This window comes from Lutjanus erythropterus, chromosome 20, assembly GCF_056507025.1.
Source record: "Lutjanus erythropterus isolate fLutEry1 chromosome 20, fLutEry1.hap2, whole genome shotgun sequence".
NCBI lineage: Eukaryota > Metazoa > Chordata > Actinopteri > Lutjaniformes > Lutjanidae > Lutjanus > Lutjanus erythropterus.
In genome coordinates, this window is record NC_139336.1 from 9,312,040 (window position 1) to 9,337,086 (window position 25,047).

Sequence of the window (25,047 nt, forward strand, 5' to 3'; positions counted from 1 at the left end):
ATATTCTACCTTTAAATTGTTAAAAGGATTTTTTTATGTTAAAGAAAAAAATAAATTATTCCAATGGATTACCGCCTCATACGTAACTGTTTTCTGTCGTTTTCTTTGGCAGCGTGGATGGAATTTGGATTGAAAGAAGACATGGGAAACGTTGTTGTTTTATTCACACAAACTACTCAAAGTTAAATTTACCTAACTTAACTACACTCTAAATTTGTTTGAAGACAGAACTCATTGAAGCTTGTGTTGCTGAGGGACCGAGAGTCTAAATTTGCCTTGTCTGTTTGTTTCTTCCTCTGCTCTCGCTTCTCATCTTGCCTCACACTCAATTTACCTTCCATTCAAATCTCTTGCAATCATGCATTTTTCAGACGGCGGCAGCTGTGGCGCCGGGTCATGCTCTTAGCTTTGCCTCCACCCTTTCCTTTCTGCTTTTATCTGACGTCTCCTCCCAGTCACGGTTCTGCAACATCCCTGCCTCAGCACAACCTTTTCCTCTGAGGTGCTACAGTGACCTATATCACACTGAGCCGGTAAACATGAGGGAGGGAGGGGTAAAAAAAAAAAGCCTGCCAGGGGTCAAAGGGTAGGATTTTGAAATGCACTAATCCCCGGAGCGTATGCTGATGTGTATTTTGCTCTGCTTTAACCCTCCCTCCTCTCTTCTCCCCTGTGGATTTAGTCCCCTTTGGCAGCTTGGAAAAGTAAATAAGGTGTGTTATCGCTGCCAACATACCTAACTCTGACTTCCTGGTTCTTTTTGACTGTCAGGCCTGTCCCTCCCTGCCACAGTCACCAGGAATCAGAGCTTCTGTTAATAATTACCATCACAACACAGTCATTCTAGCGGAGCTGAGGCTTCCATGCTGCAGTCTGCCTGCTGTTGACATGTTTTTGTGTCTGACATGGTGCAGAGAGAATCCTTACATAATGCCTCCATTGACACTTTCTCCTCAGCCGTGCTCTTTCTTGCTGTTAGGCCACTGGACAACTGTCTGTCTGATAAAGTGTGAAAACTGGACGGACATGAGAACATGTGGGCTGCAGACTGGGAAAGATAAAGGGTTGATGTTGCAAGCGATGCTCCGGCTCGAGGGAGCCGTCACCTGGCAACCAGGAGATCACATTTCCAAGTTTGCGTGTGCGCGAGCCGGTGTTTGTGTGTGTGTGTGTCATTGTGCATGTGGCGGTTTCAGGCTACGTTAGAGGACGGTGTTCTCAACAATGCTTCACACTCCAACAGGTACACACAGCTCAGTCCTGAGAGATGACGAGTGAAATCAGCATCACGCGCAGCTGGCCTGACTCATGCGCCTCACGCTTGCCCTCTCACCTTGTGTTTCCGCAGGGCGCGTGTCTCTGGTCCGAATCACCGCCCTGAGGCTGGAGGGCCTGCAGCTGGATGACCAGGGCTCGTATGAGTGTCGAATCCTCTTACTGGATGAGCCCACGGATGAGCTGCAGAACGGCACCTGGACTCTGCTTTCTGTAACCGGTGAGGTTTATGGAACAGTGGCTTCAAGCCTGTATGGCTGAAAGTAGATTATATTTAGCTTCATAAGGGAATATCAGTGATCCAAATGTAAATAAATAACATTTGGTCCTGATATATAAGATGCTCCTCGCCTGGTATCAGTCAAAACAGAGGAAGTCAGAATGGACAACTTTTACACTTCTGACTTAAATAACAATTTTAGACGGAAAGGAAAGGAAAAGTTAAAAGCCAAATCAGAAATACATATTTCCCTCTGGCCTGTAGTGCTATTTATCTATCTACATTTTTTTGATGTGAGTTGCAGAGTTTTGGAGATATCAGCCGTTGAGATGTCTGCCTTCTCTTCAATATAATGACACCAAATGGCACTAGTCGTGTGTTGCTCAAAGCAGCAAAAAGAGAACTACATTTGAAAAGACATTTTCCAGAAATCATGAAAAAATCAGAGGGAAGCGGCATCTACTCATGGACGAGAGGCTTGTGCTTGTGACAGCGTGAAATGTAAACATTAATGACATCTTCCTCAGCTTAGCTGTAACCTGTAACCTTGAGTAGATGCACCCTTCCTTCTTCATGGTGATGCGGCTAGTGGGTATAGTTCAGTAGAAAGAAAATAGTTCTTACATGAAACTGCTCACAACAAAGTCTGTGGATTATCTTGAGCAACAGGGTCATCGATTCTGGGAAGAGACATTGCTGACAGTTTTTTAAATGTTTTTTGGTGGTTTGAGCATCAGATACTGAGGGCCATTTAGTTCCATTATATTGGAGAGAAGGCAGACATCTCTACGGCTGAAATCTGATATGATAAATAACACTGCAGGTAAGAGGAACAATACGTATTTTTGATTTTAGAACAAACTGTGCCTTTAAAGTCAAACTGAAATATACATTTTCTTCTCTTTTTGTATAAGCAAAACTATAATGGTACTGCAGCTATTGTGTACAATTTTCTATTTTTAATATCTTTTCAATATGTATTTGTGGAAACAAGTGTCTGAGCCCCAGGCCTCTAGCTGGGTGGGTGTTTCCCATGGCAGTGTTTGACTGACATTTGAGGGCCGGTGTTGCTAGGAGACACACTGTCAACTCCCATGATGCACTACTGACTGAAGTAGCGCTGCATCCGATGAAGTGATTTGAGACATCTGTTCCTCTACAAAGTGGCAGTAGTTCAGTCTATAAGGACTTGGCTTGGGGACTGGTGGGTGGCCAGTTTGAGTCCAGCACGAGCCAGTCGGCACCGTCTCTTCTTCCTCTACAGCAGTCAACATTTGGGAGGGGGAGCGATCGAAGTTTGTGTTTCATTAGTTGAACCTACTTAGCCCAGCCTGTTAGCATTAGCACAGATTCCCACAGTTCTTTTCAAACATGTTGTTTCAGCACCTGCTGAGTCACTGGCAGCTCTCACACAGTGTTATGTTTGTCCCACATTATACAAAGGAGGGGGGTTTAGCCAGTGTTAGCTGTCGCTCCTTCATGGGTCACATCACGGCTGCACCCATGTTTAAATAAAAGTCACAAAAGTTTCCTCTTGGATGCTACTATGGTAGATCAAACATGACAATGTGCTCTTCTCGGTGGCCCAGTGTACAAGAAAACTTTTGTCTAAGGTGGCCCTTCAGAGGAGAAATCATGATGCAGTGCAATATAGGCTTCCCTAAAATGTTGCAATAATAGCTGGCCTCTACATTCCTCTAAATCAGGGGTGTTAAACTCGTTTTAGTTCAGGGTCCATATATAGCTCAGTTAAACCAGACCAGACTAATAAAACCCTCACATAATAATCTATAAATAAATTTAAAAATCCTTTCCTTTTAGTGTAAATAAATGCAGGTCTGAAAACAAAATCTGCAGCATGCAAGTCTTCACAAAGTCACTCTCAGAGTAGACTATGGCTTTAATTCTGATGATTTGTTGGCACTAAGGTAGTTAATTTTCACAGCTGCACCACTGATGTCTCAGCTGCGACTAAAAACCAGACTGCTCTTTTCTCAAACCTGCCAACAATTACTCATATAATTACTTATATATTCTTTTCTGTTCTCAGTTGTCCTTGCAAGTTGTTGTATATTTTGCCATGGTGAGTCTGATAATGGCAGCAACTGTTATATTCCTTGAGCACTGAAAAGTGCACGCTGGCTTCCCATTTAGCTTTGTAAAGAATTAGGAACTGGTCCGTTTTTCTTCGAAAGCTCATCACACAATGTCCACCTTTGTCCTTTTTGACAAAGACATTTCCCACTGGCAGCTGCTGCATTAACAGTAGCAGTAACAGTACTTCACACTTGATAGTGTTGTGTCACACACAGCCTGTATGCAAGCATGTTGGATCTGTAATAGTGTAGGACCTGTTATTAGGACAGCACAAACCCCAGTGGACAAACTTTTCTGGAATTTCCACACTACGCACAGTCATCCAGGCCGGACTGGACCCTTTGGGCTGTATGTTGGAAACTCCTGCTCTAAAAACTTGGGTTAGGAACCGCTTCACTATAAATGCATCACCACTCTGCACGCTGGTTCCCCACCACATGCAGCTGGCGCTATTTTTATTTTTTCGCCCCTGACAGCTTGAGTCCGTAACCATCTCTCTTTGTGGTGATAGCAAATGATCGGACTGTCAGAACTCTCAGCAACAGATCCTGCAGCCTCTGAGTGCTGACATCACAGATGGAACTATGAAAGGACAAAAAAACGACATGCTCAATTTCAATATAACATGTTTCATTAATGTCCAATGACTGTTGGTCATTTTATGATGTATTGCAGTAAATATATTACAGATTTCTCCTTTAATGATCAAACAGTGCAAGCACCCATTAACTCAGAAGAAGCTTGTTGTTTTAATAAACCATGCATTTACTCATTTTTAATATATATAAATGATCAAAGTGCTAAATTGAGGTTGTTAAAGGGTCAGATCCATCCCACAGGCTGTCAGTTTAATAGATCTGTTCTATATGTGTCACACGTAGTCTGTGTAAAGGAGAAGGGGAGTCTTTCTTCTAAACACATTATAGCTGCTAAAAGTATGTGAAAAGACTGAGAACTATTGAATTGTGGAATTAGACTGATAAACTGTTCACTGTTCATTTCTGTGTTCAGGATTCTTTGGGCGGACCTGAAACATTGCTCGGTGTCGTGTCAGAGCCGTGGTCTCTCAACACTATATAAGCCCCACAGACTGACACACAGACATCACAACCTCCTCGTCCCCCTCACCCCTCCCTAATGGTCAGTTATGAACATACCAGCACACTCTCTCAGCCCAAATCAACCCAGCCTTTCACTTCGGCTCACTTCAGTTCCGACAACACGACACATCCTCCCACTGTCCTCTGGCTCTGTCCAATAACGCTGCTAGATAGAGCGTCCATGTTTCAGGTCGTTTTCAGGAGTGGACACGCCTCCAGCGTTTCAGAGCAGAGAAAACTAGCCATTTTTTCATGATTTTGAGACATTATTTTGTATACTTAACCGTTTCTTCAATCATTCAATATGGCTGTGGTGTGACAAACCCAAAACACACATTTTTTGTTACTTTGCACGATCTTTAAACTTAACTTAAACTTCAGAAACCTTTGGAAAAGAAGTCAAAACAACTTTTGTTAAACCAACTCTTTCAAAAAACTTACCTTTTAATGACTCCTTTTTAAAAACTCCCCAGACAGATCAGGTAATTTGGATAACTTTTGACTTCATGCAGGTTTTTGGAAAGGATCACCTCAGACTAGAATCATCATCATACTTATTGATAGGTTTAAATAATACATATAGATATGAAATATGCATCATTATTTTTGCGCTTTGAAGTTTATGTGTATTTGAGAAAAACCTTTGCTATGACTCTGCGCACAAACACACAGAACAAAGTATCAGATCTGCAGATCAAAGCGAGGTGAGGCAGTTTCACCGAGCTGGTCTGTGTCAGCGAGCATCAGGTTAGAGATGAGAATTATAATAGATTATGGCTGTGTGCTTGAGGCCTTGGATGCAGCTGCACTGATGGGCCCTGCAGATGCTCTTCATATCTGATTGTCAACATTTGAGACCGTCATTGGCCTTCACAGACTGGAAATGCAGCTAAAAGACCATACTCCCATTTGTGTGCGACTAAATCTATTGAAGCCTTATTCATTGCAAAATCAAAATTACACAAGTGTCCCCTGGCTTGTAGTGCTGTTTATCCATCTAGATTTTATTGGTGTGAGTTGCAGTGGTTTAGAGTTATCGACCGAAGAGGTGTCGGCTGTCTCCAGAATATAATGGGACTAAATGGTGCTCTAAGCAACAAAAAAATACATTTAAAAATTCCAAACCAGTGAAAAAACATCACCAGGTTACTCAAGAAAACGTTTTATGTGGGAACTACTTCATTTCTAGTAGAAAAGAAAGTAGTTCCAATAGATTCTAAAGTAATTCTAGTAGGTTCTACTGCAAAAAGAAAGTAGTTCCTGCATGAAACTGCTCACAACAAGGTCTGTAGATTGCTTTCAGTAACCGAGGCATCTTTTTTTCAAACGAGATACTGGTTTTGAATTTTTCAAATGTGCATTTTTCACACCAAGACAATCTAGATGATAAAGAGTACTATAGGCCAGGGGAGAAATAAATATGTTTGATTTGGGGGTGAACTGTCCCTTCAACATGCCACAGCTTATTTTTTTAGGGACTTGTAGTGAGTATTTGGCAGGTTTCACCAGGCCTCTCCTGTGTACAGACACCGAAACGACCTGTAACTCAGATAAGAAAAGAAAAATGACTCTTACTCTGGTAAAAAGAAAAATACTGAAGCCTTTTCCACATTTCTCCGGTTATTTTGATACAGAGGTACAATGAGGATATGAATCAAGAGATATTGTAATAAACCGTTGAAGTTGCGAGTGCTTTGTTTATGTTTGGGTGTTTGCAGACGTTAAACGAAAAGGCTCCGTCCTCTGTTCTCTGACGAGATCTGAGACTTAAAGTGGCAGCAGAACGTTCTCTTTAGCAGATCTAAAAGGCAGCGCAACTGACGTTTTTACTGCAGCATGTGAAATAATAATGTAAGTTGATGTCAGGAAACTGCACACAGGCCGCTGCTGTTTAACAAACAAGACCGAGCTGCTGTCATGCTGTATATACAGTGATGAAAAAGGGACGAGGGAGACCAAAGATTTATTGTCTGATAGCCCAACTTTTTCTGTACAGTTTTTCCCTTGTTGTTTCTGCTGGTTGGAAGACAGCGTGAAATTTACATTAGATTCCTCCTTTGCTGCAGACAGTGAAATGTCCATATCCATGCAGATTTTATAGAAAATCCTGTGGACATAGACTTGCTAAGAGAGGTGGATTCCAGGTCTAAAAGGGGAAACCAATCAGGAAGTGTCTTAAACCTGCATTTTTTTTCATGGCCACCAGGGGGCAGCTGCACTGGTTGCAAAAACAAGTCGTAAGGACGCCTATGAGAAAATGACCCTACTTCTGAGTTTATTTAAACAGTTTCCAAATGAGTTTATGGTCTCAATCACAAGTTTCAAGTCTTTGTCAACACAGCATGATATTTATTTTGTTAAGTATGGTACCATTTAGAGTGAAATAGAGAGAAAAGAAGGGTATACTTTTTCTTTGTTATTAATTGTTTTGGTTGCAGTTTAGTTTAGTTTAATTTATTTTCCACAGTGGTTTAGGTAAAGTTTTAGTTTAGTTTTTATTAGTCTTGGTATTAATTTTAGGGTTGTATTTTAGAATATGGGATGTATTTGTCAGGGGCAAGACTTAAGAAGCTCAGAATAGCTTTTACAATACAAACACGGCACTTTGTGAAGGCAATGGACTCACAGTCATGTAAACATCTCTGTCTTGATAAACATCTACACCAACAGCTCCTCATGTTGTTGCTTTTAAAAATTTGACCAAATTGACAAAAAAGATTAAAACTTCCCTGTGTATTTTTATTTTGTTTTAATTTTGCAAGTACACAATTTCATTTTAGGCAGTTATTTTTTTTTTCTAAATTCTAGTTTTTATTTTCATTTCATGTTACTCAAGTGGTTTTTTATACCTAGTTTGAGTTTTTAGTTTAATTTGAGTGAACTATAATGACATAATGTCACTTCTGGTTACAAAAACCCAGAAGGTGGTGATGCTAAACTCCCAACTTCAACATGGTAGTCCACAAACCAATGGATGACGCCAACAGTGGTTACGTCTACTTCTCTGTTACAGTTTATGGTTGTGTATCATATTTGGTTAAATGTTCACCCTAATGTTTTTTCCCCCATAGCCCCACCCACCTTCACCAAAGCTCCACCTCCTGTGGTGGAGGCCATGGTTGGAAGTCACCTGTCTCTTACTTGTGTTGTTAATGGCAACCCTACTCCAACCATCACCTGGCTAAAAGATGGCAGCGTGGTTCGACGAATAAATGATCAGGTATGTTATTACAACGTGTATGCATTAATGTACACTTAAAAGAGGGATTTTTTTCTGTGCGTCTTGGTTTTTGTCTTTGTCTCAGCTGTATCTACATTATCTATCAAACTGCTCTGTTTTGTTTATACCGTATCTATCCACTTTGTCTATTTATTGTATCAAAATTCTTTAAGACATAAAATAGATATCTAGAGTTAGCTACTTAGCTCAAGTCCCCAGAAAGAGAGTGATGCTTTGAAGCCAATTTGATATAGCCGCTAAACGCTGTAATAACAACGTCACATGATGCTCTGCAGGCAAACAAGACTTTTTGCCCATAGACTTACATTGTGGAAGACAAAATTGCTAATTTCACTATGAGGATTTGATCCATTTGGTCCAGTGACGTTTGGAAAGTCTGGAAGAGCTGCATGATTAAATCTATTAAACTTTATGTCAATTCAAGTTAGCGGAGGGCTAAAGTCGAAGTTAGCTGCCAGGCCAAAGGACGTCTCTGCTGTGCTTGCTCTGTGGGTCGCACAACATGGAAGAATATGCAGAAGATCATACATAGAAGTTAGCTTCATGTGCCACTGAGCAGCTCTCATGGGAATGAACAGAGGCCGACCTCTTTTATACATCCATGATTGAGCTGAGTATTTATCTAGCTAGCAAGCTAGCAAGAATAGTTTTTACCCTGTTGTACAGACACTTTTACAATAGCTAGCTTGCTTAGCTGTACTTTTACCAGAGTTAGCCGGCTTAGCTCTAGTCAGAGTAGGCTACCTGTATAACAGAATAAAAATACTTAAAAATTTTACAAAAATGTACAAAAGTACTTTTGCAAACTGTATCAGAAGCAGTTATAGGCCTGTTGTTCCTTAGAAAAATGTCCCCTGTGACTGATTATTATATATTAGACTGTTAACGCTCATGTAGCAGTGGATAAGCAGCATTTTAATGCTACAGCAGTTTAGTTTAACCATTTTGCACACACAGTGATGCCTAACTTGAGGGGTGTTGAGATGTTTAATAGGGTAGGAAAGAAAAATAAGTTATGTTGGACCAATCTGTATTCAGTTTTTGGACTTTTGTCTGATCCCTTCTCCTTTTTTTTTATTTTTATAAAATACTGAATAATTTAAGTCAGAGGTTTTCAAAGTGGCAGACGAGCCTCCCCAGTGGGGTTCCAAACAGTTTCATTAGAGGCTCAGTGAATGGAAGTGAAAAAGAAAAAAAAATATTCTAATGGTTATTACATTAGTTATAAAAAAGAGATCACATGGCATAGGAGAAGTGTGTGTGTGATTTGGTTAAAGAGATAGTACACCTTCTCAGAGTCATAAACTAATAATCACCTTTTCACAGACCTTTTTCATGTATTTGAAGTAGTTTGAAATAAAGAGCAGTATTAGGCTCTCTTGGCTCAATCGTTGAGTGTCCATGAGATCAAATAATCACAGTCATGATCCCACAGACATCCAGGAATTGAGTGAAATTAATTAGTAAACTAAAAGTGCTACCAAAAGGATGCTGTCATTATGTCGATTATGTTCCAGATTGTAAGTTGTATATCTCGGGAATCTGAGAAGTCATTATCATTTCAGCACTGGCCTATTAATCATCAACTTAAAGGAAGATGGATAGGCCATATTTCAAGGTAAACAAAACAAAACTGCTAGCCCATTAGCTACAGTTAGACAAAAGCTAATGTTAGCATTCAGCCACCTCCTAGCTAACAGGCTTCAATAAATGTGTTTAACATGTTTTATTGTATTATGTGACACTATCTAATAGTATTGTTAGCTAGGAGGCTGTTGTAATAACGGTAGCTAACGGGTTAGCAAGTATTTCGTTTTACCTTGAAATATGGCTTAAGTCCCTCCAGTTTTTCACTATAAATTGTCTTTTAGTTAATAATCAAGCTGTGAAACTCTACTTTGACTTTGCAACCCTGAACATATAATATTACCTTTTTACCTTTATATTAACATATAATATTAACCTTGAATAATATGATATTATCCTTCTGGTAACAGGGTTTGACGTTAGCATACTGAGCATGATGTCAGAGGAAAATGGCTGCCGTGTGAATATGGTGGATGTTCACACACTTTGAAAACCCCTGATTTAAGTAGTTTAAAGGAAACCATTTGAAACGTTTATAGTGGGAATCATTGGAAGAAGAAATATAACAAGATGCCCCACTTACACACCAATTTTTATAGGGAGTCACAGGCCAAAATCATCAGAAAACACTGGTTTAATTTTTTGGACTGAACACTTAAAATCTTAATCAGCAAAGGAAATGGTAATAGTTGTCAAATAGAATATATTTTATGTATCTGTCTCTCACCTTCCTGTATGTGCGTCTGTCTGTATGTGGAGCTATCTATTGTATGTATCTATATGTGCTATCTGCATCCATCCACCCCTCTGTTTATCTGTCATATTGTATTTACCAGGAAGGAGTCTTATCTGTACGAGCAGTGAGCATGCAGTCAGCAGGACAGTACACCTGCCACGCCTCCAACTCGGAGGGAAACGTGACTCGCTTGACGAATGTGAAGATCAAAGGTCAGTTGTTGCCTGATGCCTGTCTGTCTTTGTGTCTTTCTGTCTGTCTGTCTGTCTGTCTGTCTTTGTGTGTGTGTGTGTCTGTCAGACTGCCAGTTCCTTCAGTCTCTGTGATGTGTGTGTGCCTGACTGGCTGGGAGCCACCGTAATTTACATTTCTGTTTCTCCCTCTTGCATCATATGACAGAGTGGTAACAGAAAGTCAAAATGAATTCAGCTCTCATTCTGTCCCTGTGAAGATAACTTTGATATCATGATATGAGACGGCATATCATCAGGGATTTCGGGGGTGTTGCTTTATCGTGATAAAACGTATGTGATATACTAAATTTAAAGGCTGCATTTTCAGAGAAGGGACTATTTCCTGAGATTGTTAGGCTGCTGGAGATGAGAGAAATCTGTTTGATCTCTGTTTGGCCCTCTGATTGTTGACTGACTATTAATATCTTTCTGAAATAAAATGTTGCTTGTTGAAAAATGAAAATTTCTATTAAAGGTATATTTCAGACTGTTTGAAATAGGGTTGTGTGGGTTTGAAATTTTCTGTTTGATAGCAGTACTGGAGCGATACTTTTTTCAATACCAAATCAATTTTAACATAAAGAAAATAACATTATACATTATGATAGAATTACTCGCTTTAAAGGATGAAGCTGTTCAAAGACCTGGAGTTAAAACAAAACAAAACAATGATCCCTATCTCTGGCCATAATGCAGCATCTCTCGTAATGTTAGACAGCCAATCACCAGCATTATTCTATCTGCAAGCATGCTGAATGCTTATTGGCTCACTGACGCTTATCAGATTTACTGTTATGAAATTTGGCATTGAATAAGGCATTTTTCGGTACTTTTGGTAAATACCTTAAAAATATCAGTTTAAATAATAATGTAAAATTAATGTAAAATAATATGTTAAATGCAGAACATTTTCACTGCTTTATGTTATGAGTCAAATGTCACTATCTGTTGCTCAGCCAGACTTCTCAGGCAAAAACAGTCATTTTACTTTGCAGAACACAGGAGCTGTGGGTCTACCGCTGCCTCTGTCGGATGTTTTTTTTTGTGTTATTGGGCGACTTTTGTGAATCTAAACTCACCTTTTAAAACACGGAAGTCACTCAACGACAGATAAACTAACCAATCAAAGCAGCAGTAGAGCAGCAACTCATGTGTTCTGTGAGGTAAAATTGCTGTTTTCGCCAATGGAGTTTGGTTGGTTTGGAGAAAGTGATGTTTGGATTATATAATAGTGTTTTTCTGTTGAAAAAGGCTGTCTGACGGCAAAATGAAGCGGTGCAAATATTCTAAATATAGCGTACACTTAAACTATGTTTTTTTTGCTGCCCTTGTCCACGTCAAATAATCAGAACTATCCTTTTAAGGTGTGCCGTCAAAAATACGTATCATAAAAATGAATGTTTGCAGGGTTTAATACGAAGTTTTCAGGTTACAGATCTTTACAGTCCACTTTAAGGACAAAAACATGTGGAATATGCAAATATGCTCCCGTGTATCATTGGATTACACCGACACAGCACTGCATAATACATTGTGGAATTTATTTTTCGACTCCTTCCTGTACTCCTACTCCTACTCCTACTGCCGATTTTCTCCGAGGAACCAGGACTCGTCTGAAGCATGGTGCATGGGGAAATATTTTGTTTTGGCATAACGTCTCACCGAGGTTTCACTCCGTTTTGGAATCTCACAGTGACAGTGGCCGCATTTTGAATAATAATCATCATGAGCCTATTACTGTTCATCTGAGCTTTGGCTGTGTTTTTCTGCAGCGGTGCCACATGGATGGATTACAGTAGACTAATGGCTGATCTGGATGAAGTCACTCTAAAATCCCTAAGTAACCTCTAAACTGTCAGTCATGCATAGATCCATCAAGCGTTTAAGGTTATAGACCTGATAAGTAATGACTGCTATAGAGATCATGTGGTTATTTATACATGAGACATGTGGCTTGTCAAGCCTCTTTTATTAGCTCTTTGCAAATAGCACACGTGTCGGAGGTGGGCACGGTGGAGGGAAGAGATAAATGTGACACTGTAGCGCCGAGCTGCAGAAGCTGTATGTGATTATTTTCTTTTGAAATGACATTGGTATGTTTGACAGCACAGGCTCTCAGGGATATTGACAGCTTCCCTCAGTTGTTTTGGCATAATCGTCACATGAAAATCATGATTCTAAACACACTGTGCCTCTCAAATTTGCAGCTCATTTTCTAACAACACTGTATGTGTCTTTTGTTGCTCAACCCAGTGATGCGTTCACTTTTCTTTGCTTTATATTTCTTTAAAGCACATTCATCAAGCTGCTCATTGTAAAGTCCTCACTTGCGAGATATTGCACCCAGCAGGGATGGTCAGATTACTTTGAAATGTAGAAATGGAAATGTTGATGGGAAAAAACAAAGTTTTGCTCATAATAGACAATACTAAATGCACCCCACCTCAACAACATATTGCATTTTCTCTGACAGCATTACATAACCAATGAAACATATAAAGGCCTACATATAATAACCTCCTCCTCTCTTTCAGATCTATATTTGATAGTCCGTCAATTAAATATTACTTGACTGATCAAATTCTTAACAACCAGTTAATCAATCATAATCATAAGCTGAATGCTTTTGGATTACTTCCAAAGCGAACACTGAAAATGTTGCACTTTATACTAAAAAATGGATGCATCTGCAAAAATTTGAGAGCCAAAAATATTCTCTTTCCTCCCACCGGGTCTGCCACAAAGTAGAGCCTTGGTCGGAGAAACTCCATATGTCAGACCAGATGCACTTTTTATGAGTTAATAGAGCACTGGTCATCATAAAAAAAGTTTCACATATCTTAAAGACATAAACTAAAATGTACCATGACAATGTAACTACAATCTAACGACACATATTTTAAATATAATCTGGTCCGACTACGTTTTTTTTTGTAATCTTGATTATGCAATCCCGATTACATGTAATCCATTACTACCCAGTTCTGGCGCTTTCAAGCATGAATGTTTCATATTTTCAGTACTTTAGCATGATCTGAATAATAAACTGGTAATGGGTGAGTCTTCAGATTCAGACAGAAACATCCTCAATCTTTAATGCAGTTTATTAGATTTACACCACAGTTTTTCAGAGACATGCAGGAGACAGCTGCATCATACCAAAAGCTTTTTGTGTATTTTACTGTTTTAATGTCACATAAAAAATATAGTGTGACCAAACAGACAAGAGTATTTGGATAGCAAATCAGGTGCTGAGAGCGATTTACATTTTCATTTAAATGTTTTCTAGTTTACATGCATTTGTTGCACTTGATATTTGATGCACTTTTTCTTCTGCTTTCTTTATTAATATCTATTCTCCATTACTTGTGTAACCCACCTCATTTATGCAGCCCTGTCTGACACAGCCTATATTTATTTTAAAGGTGGAATGTGTTAAGATATGGCCAGAATTTTGATCTAAAATATTCCAAAAATGAACTGACATGACCAATGTGATAGTAACGGCCCATTCTGTCTCAGCTGGAGGATGTATGTGAGCCACGAGGTTGCTACTTTAACAAGCTCTCTTAGCTTTTTTAAACAACAAAACAAACCCACAAAAGGTCAAGAAAGAAAATATTCTTTCATCAAACTAAGACAAGCTTGTTTATAAGACACACTTCAAACTCAAAAGAAGCAAGAAAGAAAAAATCACTAGAAATATGTTGGTTTGTCTTTCAACTGTTAGCAATCAACAACTTTAGTCTGGTTGAAAATAAATCCTTGATCCACCATGTTAGATGTGAAAATATTCTCCCCACCTGTTCTCGTCAGAGTCGTGGTCGGAGTTGCTTTAAGTCGCCTACAGGATTCCCCATCTGGAAACTGGCCTCCGTCAGTGTTGGAGGCTGTGGTTGGTCCCGATCCAGCCGTGTTCACTGAGACGCTGCAGGTCCAGCTACACTCGGTCGACTAAGGGTCACTAGATGCACGGCTAACTGAGCCAACGACAGCATGTAGGCTAACTACAGCCCCAGAGAGCTACAGCAGAGAGAACAGGGTGGAGAAAAGGGAAAACAGGGGTTACAATTCAATATATTGCAATATAATGCGACACTGTAAGCAAGGCAATATGTTGTTGTTTTTAACCTAATTTTAGGGAAACTGTCATAGTAGGAATACACAATCATATGCAAATAGAACAGTGAAGATGGATAAAAACACTGATATCTAGCAGTGACGCGTTTAAATTAGGGCTGTCAAAGTTAACGCATTGATTGACTGGCTCATCGCAAAGACACAGAAGTATAGGAGTAGGCAGATGAGTGAGTGCTGATCGAGCTGCAGCTCGTGAAAGTGAAATAGGTGAAAGTAAAAATAAGGCTGTCCCACAGCAGGGAGAGAAGGAGAAAGCGAGTGAATATGGACAACTTGTCCGTGTCAACTTGATATAAAAACTTGTTATGATAATGAATCATAATGTTACTGTACACTTCTGTGGTGCGTGATTTTTTACTCCAAGTCCGAATTGTGTACTTTTAAATACTTAATTACTTCATGCTGATTGATCACAACAGCGAGGTAGGAGAGACGAGCAGCAGAGAGGAGGGAGGGAGGAGAGTGAGTGTGTGAAGTGTCGACCGATATAAAAACTTTAATGACGATGAATCCTGATGTTGCTGTACAGTTCTGTGGTTTAAACACTACAAATTAAAATATCCGTTGCTACAGAGGACAAACTGAAAGACGCTCGTCTCCTCCACAAAACGTTTGTCACTGCGCTGCATTATTTTAAGTCATGATGAAGAGTCCAGACTCTGTCTCTCCCTCTGCGTCTCGTCAGTGTGCAGTTTGCTGTCTGAAACTACCTCGCTGATGTGAACTGTCAGAGTGACACTGATGTCAAATGATTCTTCTGCCTTATTACAAAAACACGAATATCACGCACCGTTTCATCACTATCTAGACTGAGCTGAATAAAGGTGAGTGTTTTTCTCCTCAGAGGACAATATTTTATTAAGAAATAAACTATTATTAACAATAATACTACTAAATAAATACATGCACATAAATACTGAACTTTTCCTAAACTACTGCTGGTTCTGTAGTGTTGAAATTTTAAATCTGAAGCCTGCAGTGCACCACAGAAGCTTCAATTGACTTTTGTATTGAAACTTTTAGTGTGCTTTGGCCTTCATGTTAAATTGAGCAGGTCAATGTGCTCATAAGTGCCTGATGGACTTGGATTTATCATGTTTTTGTTGGAGGTTTTTTTTTTTATGCCAAATGCAGTGCCTTTATGGGTTTCTGGACAGTATTTGTCATTGTTTTTGGTTAATGTATTTTATTTAATAAAGTTACATTTGAATTACATTTGAAAAATATCCCTTTGAGGTACATTTTCTATCCTGAACTTAAAGTCTCTGTATGGAATAAATAACGTTACAGAGCTGTTGATGTATTGATGTCTCTCACAGGTCCACAGCATATGATAGAAAAATCCTCTTTGTTGTATCTTGGACATACAGAAGACACTGAAGGGTACAGCTGATGTAATTTAAAAAGAGACTCATGTACAATGTAGGACTTTGAGCTGGATTATCTATGGTGTTTGTATGAATCAGCTGTGAGTCTTTCAATATCTTTTTCCATTTTTCAGCTGCGCAGCTCTTACAAAGAAGCTCTTACAGTTTCTTCATGCTGGTTTCACTGTTAACAGAACACAATGTGCTTATTGTGAACGGGGGCAGGAGGTGAACACTGGAATAGAACTGATTTCTTGAACTGGTGTTCTGTCTACTGTCCTCTGCTACACTGACACGGTTCATTAGATCATTTTGCTGTCTTAACTTAAGCGATGATAAAGGGACGTTTCATTTTGAAGGCAGGAGTGCACTCGAAGATGAGGTTATTAACTTTTGAAACCAGTTAAATGTTTAGACTGAAGAACTGTCTTTTGCAGGAACAACATCATCTCATGGTGTCCACATAAAATGGTGCTGTGATTTCTCTGAATGTTTTATGCAAAAATGAGGAAAAACTGTAATCTCATCCACTGCACTCAGTCATGATGAAATTGTGACTGAAATGTTTTTGAGCAATTTTCTATCATTCTCTAGATAATCGCTCATTTCAGCCCTTTGTTTGAATGAATTTGATGTCTTTTGCAACCTGCCTCCCTCTAGGTCCGCCTGTCATCATCGTGCCCCCCAAGAACACCTCTCTTAACATGTCCCAGAATGCCCTTCTGCGGTGCCAGGCGGTGGCCGACCCCCCCAACATGACCTACATCTGGCAGAAAGATGGAGAGAACGTCTATCACATAGAGTGAGTGCAGCCATTACTCTTTGTTCCCGCGCAGTTTTTACACTTTGATGTTTTATGTAGTGCACTCAAGCAGGTGGAGTAAAGTGTTCCATTTGTGGGTTCTTTTTATTCTTAATGTTCTGAAAGCATACGACTGGTTGTTACATCTAATTCAAATCTGACTCTGTGCTCTTCATGGAAGATTGCAAAACAAAATTTTACACAGAGGGGTGGCAAAGAGAACAACCAGAATAGATAGTGAACACAACAGTGGATATGGTAAATAAACAAGATTAGAAAGATTAAAAAAAAGATGGTGAGACCTAAAGAGACTTAAATGTCTGTCTTTATCATAATGTATAATAAATAGTGGACTGTGTAACAGGTAGAAAGCAACATTACAAGCAAAGCACACCGATTTCTCAGCTGTTGGCAGCAAGAACCAACAGAAAAGTTGTCACCTAATGTTATTCCCGTCATCCAAGGAAGTGAATACTCAGTGGAATAACTTTATTTTTGATGGAGGAGCCTCCACAACAAGTGGAAAACTCATGTGCGTGCTAAGATAATTACCCACTTTACCTTGCTCTCTCAACAAGTGCCATTTCAAAGCAAGCTTTGCTTCAAAACTGAAGCTCAAGGATTAGTTGACACTGCTTTCAAAGTCGGAAGCTGTAAATCTGATGATTTTATGTTGTTTTACAGGTTATTTTTCAGTTTTATGTTGCAGGGCGTGTGGCTAGTTTCTGTAGGACTCCCACAGGCTGTGACGATGTTGCATTAATGTTCTAATGTTGTCAGACAGTCGAAGCCAGTTAAATAACAAAAGCAGTGGGTTAGATGTGGGACATCACTTTGCTCTTTGTGGAACTTTGTGCTGCAACTCAAGCTCAGCTGGTTTTGTTGTTACAGACAGCTTCCTCTGCTGTGTGATCCACACCACTGTGTGTCTGTTGTTGTTGTATGTAAATGCACTGATAGACATTGTCCATGGTACACTGCCCACTGTATTTATATTGATCTATGATAGGTTTTCTGCCAAACAAATTCTGAATGAATCACATTACATGTACTAATTAACTGATTATGGGTCAGGCTGCTTCTCCAAAACACATGTAGGCCCACAGGCGCCATCTATGGGGGACACCCCCTCAAAGTTGGTGAAAATAAAGTCATGGCATGTTGCTATATTAAGAGAATAAGAGTGGGCTGGTGTGTGTTTTGTTGCTTGTTACCAGTCAAACACACCAAGCGCTGTAATTAATTAGTTGACAAGCACATTGACAGTGCCACAAATCCAGACACTTTTGATCTTTAATACACTTAATACAGTAATTTGTGGCTCTAGCATCTGAATTAGAGACAAAACATGATGTCTGCCGTCAGCTTTGTGTGGAAATACTTTGAAATATTAAACTATGGAGATGCAAATTGTGCGCTGCGCTGGAGGGATGAAATCCACTGGACTGAGGTTTGCTGTAACATTTGAAATATCAGACAAAATTCCAGGTGAAAGTCCAAAGTTTCAAGAACACTGAATTAATACTTTATCCAAAACACATCTGGGTGAAATACTGCAGCATATGATGGATGATGATGGATTTACCTTCAGCAGGCTGTGGCAAAAAAGCGCCCCTCACTGAGGAAAGATGCCACAATGTCCTGAAGAATCCATCCAAAGCCTCACACTGAGGGAGTGAGAATTTTTATAGAGTTTTACTTTTTAACTTCACTGATCATTAACTTTATTAAGCCGACTATGTTGAACATTAGAGCATGCATAGTATAGTGCTGCGCTCAGCAGCAGCTTCTGAACGCAAACAGAATGAGGAATCTTTGACTTTGAAAACACCAAATGACTTGTTTTAACAAGTTTTGTGAGTTTAAAATATGAAGAATTGTAAAATATCACTTCCATGAGGCTGTTCAGTCAGACACTGACAGATCACAGGCAGTGAACTTGGTATTTCATCCTCGCATGCAGCTGCAGCGAAGGTCAAGCTGCACGCAGCCTATTAGTCATTAAAATGTTGATTAATGTTGAAATGACATTCTTCTGCCTCAGTAATAATTATTAATGCCACCAGATAATAGACTTAAGTGGTCATGTGGTCAAAATGTGTCATTTTCAGGAAAATATTAATCCCTACCCCTCACTTCATCACACCTCAACATTATATAAACCAACATTATTTGTCACCAACTTAAGTCGGCGCTCATGTGTAGGCCTGCACCTAATTTTCATTAAACATGTCTTTTTTTAAGAGATGTGTTCCATTGATGAGAGTAGTATCCCTTATTATTTTGGTAATATCGTAATATAATACCATCATTGTAATAAACAAACACACAAAAAAATACTGTGATATACATTTTAGGCCATATTGTCCACCCCTATCATCTAGCAGTCAGCCATCAGAACTCACCTGTCACTCAAAGCAGGCACACCCTTACTTATGCACAACTTCAAGCCTTAATATGTATTTAATTGCAATCTGCTTCTTCAGTCAATCTGAAACTAAAGTCTTCCTCCTCATCGGGGGTTAATTCTGGCCCGTGGAGCTCAAGTACATGAAAGTCGGTCTCAGCGGACCAGACAAACCTAGCGGTGACATTCCTTAAAAGCCTGTCTGACGCGTCCTCATGTGCCGGTTCACTGAATGATTCGATGACAAATGTTGAATTTTCTTCGAAAACTGACCGGAGTAAGTGGAGTGGTTTTAAAAAGGGGTTGTGCTGTTGGATTCTGAATAAAAAGTTACTGTGACTGAGGGACATTTTGGAGAGCCTGCGCTACATTAGATGGAAGAACACAAAAGAACACACAATGCACTTATGAAATTTACAGTTGTTTGAGTCAAAAAATACCAATGTTATGTCATTATTACTCAATAATTTATTAAGCACTTAAAAGCCAGTCAGGTATGAAAAAATCAGCTCATGAAACTGTAGTTAGTTTGAACTTAACTTTTGAGTATTTATATAGTTTTTACTTTTTCTCCTTACATTTTAAGACAAATGTCTGTGCTTTCTATGCCTTACATATTCAAAACAGTCTTGTTGCTTCAGTTTTAATGCATTTGAGGGGAATAACAGGCCAGCTTTATGTTGCATTATTGTGTGTCACCTTCAGAACATCAATACTGATTTCAACCAGAAGAAACAGAACAATAGCACAGAAAAAAACGATTCAGTGCATATCACACATGACAGACACAATGCAACAAAAGATGAAAACAACATAAAACACATAACAAGACGGAGAAAGACATAAAAGGAAAAGATCTAGCAAGATGAAAAAAACATACCTAGATGAAAACAACATAAAAGGCGTTACAAGAACAAAAGATGGATAAAGACAAAAACAAAGTAAACAAAGGAGACATAACCAGACAAAAAAAGATACAAGAGGAAAAAGATCTAACACAAGACAAGACAATAACCACATAACATAACAAAAATGATGTAAAATACGTTATAAGACAAAAAGATGCAACAAGAGAAAAACGATAGAAAAGACATAAGGTAAAAAAGACGAAAGAGACGCAACAGAATGAAAATTATGTAAGAAGACAAAAAACAGGATAGAACAAGACAAAAAAAGACTTAACAAGACCATGATGTAGCAAGACAAAAAGACAAGATGTAAAAAGATGTAAAAGACATAATCAGACAAAAAAAAAATACATAAAAGACGTCACAAGACAAAAATGACATAAAAGATGGAGTGAACCAAAAAAAGTAAAAGATGTAGCAAGCTGAAAAAAGAAGCAAAAGACAAAACGAGACAATAACCATGTTAAAGATGTAACCGGATGAAAATGACTTTAAAGACATACCGAGACCAAACAGACAGAAGAGGGAGACTCGACAGCGGGGAAAAAAGTGAGGTTCAATTTGCATAAAATCAGCTTTTTATACTCTTGAGTACATTTCACAGCCTGTACTTTTTCACTTTTACACAAGCATCTGTACTTCTGCTTGAGCAAAGATTGTGTGTACTTTTACCACCTCTGCAACACAAATAGCAACACTTAGTTAGAAACTTAATGATGCTATAGCAAGGCCAAAGATGGCTCCTTGCAGCAGTGCTTTTGTTATTCACAGAAACAGAGTGATGTGTGATTCCTGCTTTGGTTACCACGGTATGCAGGTACCAGTAAATATTTAAAAGGACAGAATAAAAAACTGTATTAATCAAAATGAATAAAGAGTAATTTTATAATGCAACTTTTTTTTCCTTTCACTTGATTTTAACTTTGGCTGCAGAAAATATTTTTACGAGCCGGCAGACATCTAAAGGCCACGCCAGTGAACTCGACACTGAGAGGTTTGTCTGGTATACCAGGAAAAACAGAGAGCTTTGCGGTAATCAGGCCTGCTAGTGATGAAAGAATGCTTTATTCCTCCAGTATCTGCCCAGAAGAGAGAGAGAGTTTTACATCGACAATATTCCAGAGATGATAAAAGGTGGATTCTTTTTTTTTTAAGCTACTTCTGATGTGAAATTCAAATCAGCATCAAAAAAAAAAAAAAACACACCAAGGTTACTGGCTCGGGGCTTGACATTTTGTGCCAGGGATTTAAAGTTGGAGCACAGCTTCTCTTTTTGGATTTTTGCTGCAATGTTTTGGATCTCAGTGGTGTGTCTGTTCGCTGACAGGAAGTGTGGTAACATAAATAAGTTTGTGTGATTTCAACATCACATCATATAGAAGTGCATAGAGGCAAAATGTGAAGGCAGAATGACACAGATGCCAGAGCAGTGATTTTACTGATATGGAACATTATGGTTGTGAGAATTTCAACATTAAATAGATAAATCAATCGTAATAAGCTTTCAGTTTCAATAATTGAAATCAAAGACAGAATTGGCGATTCATTTTTGACTTTAACCTTTGTTGTGACCTTAAAATTGAAAGTCAAATCGATTTGTGGATTTTGAGAATCATCACATCCCTGTTTGATATCAATAACTGGTTGAGTTGCTGGAAAAAGTGTTATTTATGGAAAAGGTAACCAGACAGAAACAATCGATTCTTTTAAGTATTCTGATTATTTTTATTATGATTCCTGAATTGAATTTTGGGTTATTGAATAGATGTTTTTAAATAGTTAAAAAACTAGTGCTTTTTTTTGCTAGATTGATGCTAATACATGATGGGAATTCCCATTGATATGCTTCACAATCATTTTATTTTAACAAATAAATAAATAATGCAGCGTTTGTACTCGTACTTTCGGGCATATATTTCCCATGCTTCATGGAAATTGACTAATAGCTGCTCACATTGCTAACTAAGTGAAATGGAAGCACCCTAGTAATGAGAAGACAACATCAACATCTTTTTATTTCCAATGAATACCGTAATGTACCAATATGTACCAATTTGTAAATATATAAGCATAACAGAGGATAACAGAATATGCCGAATTTTCTCATGTCCTTCATCCCTTCCCTCCACCCACAAGTAAACAAAATAGATGGACAAGCAAACACAAGAGCAATTAATGGGAAGGCAAAGAAAGAAAAACACATATACTTAGAACTTCACCACACTACACAAAACAAAACAAAACAAAGGAAAACAAAAGAACAAAAGTGGTGACAGAATTAATGGTAACAATATCTTACTGGTTCATCATTTATGATGTACATGTGAAGGCTCTAGACCGTGGAAGTCCAGGTCCAAAAAGGTTTTGAAAAATATGTCCTAATGGTAGGAATTAAAAGTAGGAGGAGATTCAATTTTCAAAATAAAAGTATAACATACATACAAAGTGTGTTATGGTAATTAATGTTCTGCATTTTTTTAATATTGTAGATTTTTATTGGAAATCTGGCATATCATTTAATAAATACAAACATTGATTTAAAACAAAAATTGTATTTTCTGGACTGAAACTTTTCAACAGATAACAGTGCCAGAACCTGTACATGAATGTACCTTCTTCAGTTTTGCATATCAGACATTTGTGTGTAGTTTTCTTTGGAAATTGTATCCACTTTTTTGGGAGTAAGGTAGAATTTATGGATGTAAATGGAAGAGGAAGACTTGAAAGGTTCCTCAAGGTAGCCTGGATCGTTTTACTCACCAGCAAACTAGCGAACCGACTCTTTTGTGTCTGATAAAAGGGGCTGAAACTGAGAGAAAAAGGCACCAAGGATTTGATAACGGACAGCACAGTTAGACTACTGATATTTCAGAGGCATGGTCGGGCTCATAGATTCTAACTTTGACAAACATGGATCAGAAAAAGGATCAATGATCGCTACTAGTGGACGGAGAGGGGGATGCATTTTCATTCTTCTGCCAAGAAGGAGAATGGCATCCCCTCTCGTCCCTCCTCAGCTCACCTACGTCCTCGATGATGAAGCTAGTGGCTATTTTTCTCCGAAGTTAGTGGAGAAAAGAAGAAGAAATAAAAGGAGAATGAATATTGGACTTACATTCATCAGGTGCGCAGACATGCGACTCCAAATGAATGCTAATGTTTTTTCATGTCTGCTGGGTGCGTGAGGCAATTGTCTCCCGACACATTAGGCAGAATAACTTTGTATGGTAATAATATAGTCGGCATGTCTGTCAGCTTGTTTGTGACTTGTTATTCCTCCAAACAGCCAAAAAAATAAATTAAAGTGCGCTTAATGAAGACAATATGTAATAGTCTCTGGCAAAAAAAGACACATAAAATACAAAACACAGCTGCAAATAAAATAAAACAGAGGAAAAAAAAAAGTCATTTTAATCTAAAAGGAAAAAAATGAAATTGGCCTGAAACTGTGAAGCACTGAATGTGCTTTTTTAGCAGGAGAGGTTTCACAATAGCAGTGTTCAGTGGCAGGGAGAAGATCTGAGTGAGCAGAGAATGGCTCATGATTGCCAGCACATCATCCACCAGACAATTGAACACTCTCTTAAAAAACGGTGGCTGGGATCGGGTCAGTCGAGCAGGTGGAGGGCTTAATTTGCATTACTTCTCCTCCTGAGCATTTCTCTATCGCACGAATCACTATTCATTACAGATACACTCAGGTTAATACTCAACCTGATTCTGATGAGGAGAAAAGTTTCAGAGAGGCTTTTTGGAGCCGATATATAATGCTGTTAACGGCTGAGTACAGCGCACGAGGATTATTCTGATTATCTGTGACTAATTTTGGGAAATAAGCTCTTTTGTAATTGCTTAGTTAAAAATAGGGTGGTGCTCTGTGAGAAAACTTTTGGTTTAGTTTTTTCCCCATTTAAATAATTTAATAAGTATCAAGACTAAGAGCCGCACCCATGCTAGCTGCTGGAAGTGGGTGAATATCTAGCATGTAAACCAAAGGAGAGGTTTTTAATAGCTGCAGTGCTGGGCTCTTAATGTGAAATGAAACACGCAAATGTGCTTATACAAGCAGAAGAAGTGTACCGTTAACATCCTGGGTTGTCAAAAACTGACATATTTGTCACAACCCTCAGCGAGTGATACTGATGCACGAGGTACCTTTTACCATCTGTGTGAGGCGCTGCCAAAAAACATTTCTAATACGTGGTTAAAGATATTTTAAAGCCACAATAAGTGTGTGTTCTGAGTTTGTCACACCGCAGAAGCATGTGTTATTATCTCTCAGCCAAATGTGAATTATTAAAAAAAATCACCAAGTATATAAAATTAGGTCACAAAATCATTCTTCAAACACTGAGTTTGCAGAAGAGTTTTGAAGAGAAGAAAAATATTGTGACCAGAAACCAGTGTGATTTTTTTCCCCCCCTCATTCAGAGATGGAGAGAAAGAGAAAAGAGACAGAGAAAAAGAAAAAGAGAGAGCACACCAGAAAAATACAACCATGCTCTGGATTTTTTTCACTGAAACTGTAGTGAAAGGAATTGTTTTGCTGCTATGATGTCAATGTGACTATTAGCAGATTATTTTGTCTTTGTTTTGCCGTGAACCGTGTGCAACGTGCGGAAAAAAAGGCGAAGGTGAAACGTGGAGTTGCACGTGCCAGTGTGGCCTTGTGCGTCTCTCTGAATCACCGAGGTGTGTGACAAAACCTAGGTATTTGACAACTTGGGAATGAGAATGTGCAGGAAAAAAAAGTGAGGACAGGAAAGGTTAAACCACGCTAAGTCTACAGCCATGCTGTTTGATCACACTGCAAGCCAAGAAATTTTGACCTGATGGTGGTGGTGAAAAATCAGCAAAGTCTCCCTATTACATTGTAATAAATGTAATAGTTGAAATATATCAGTCTGAACTGTAGTGGCCTACTGACTGACCGA

General features: G+C 38.7%; 1 protein-coding gene across 1 annotated transcript in view; it reads left to right on the forward strand.

The window, feature by feature from the left end:
• igsf9a (immunoglobulin superfamily, member 9a) overlaps window positions 1–25,047 on the forward strand; it is an 85,194-nt gene that overhangs the window by 28,191 nt on the left and 31,956 nt on the right. Inside the window, exons 4-7 of the mRNA XM_084746255.1 lie at window positions 1,349–1,495; window positions 7,764–7,912; window positions 10,357–10,468; window positions 16,657–16,798. Coding sequence (XP_084602381.1) covers window positions 1,349–1,495; window positions 7,764–7,912; window positions 10,357–10,468; window positions 16,657–16,798 — 550 coding nt within the window. The remainder of the gene's footprint in view (window positions 1–1,348; window positions 1,496–7,763; window positions 7,913–10,356; window positions 10,469–16,656; window positions 16,799–25,047) is intronic.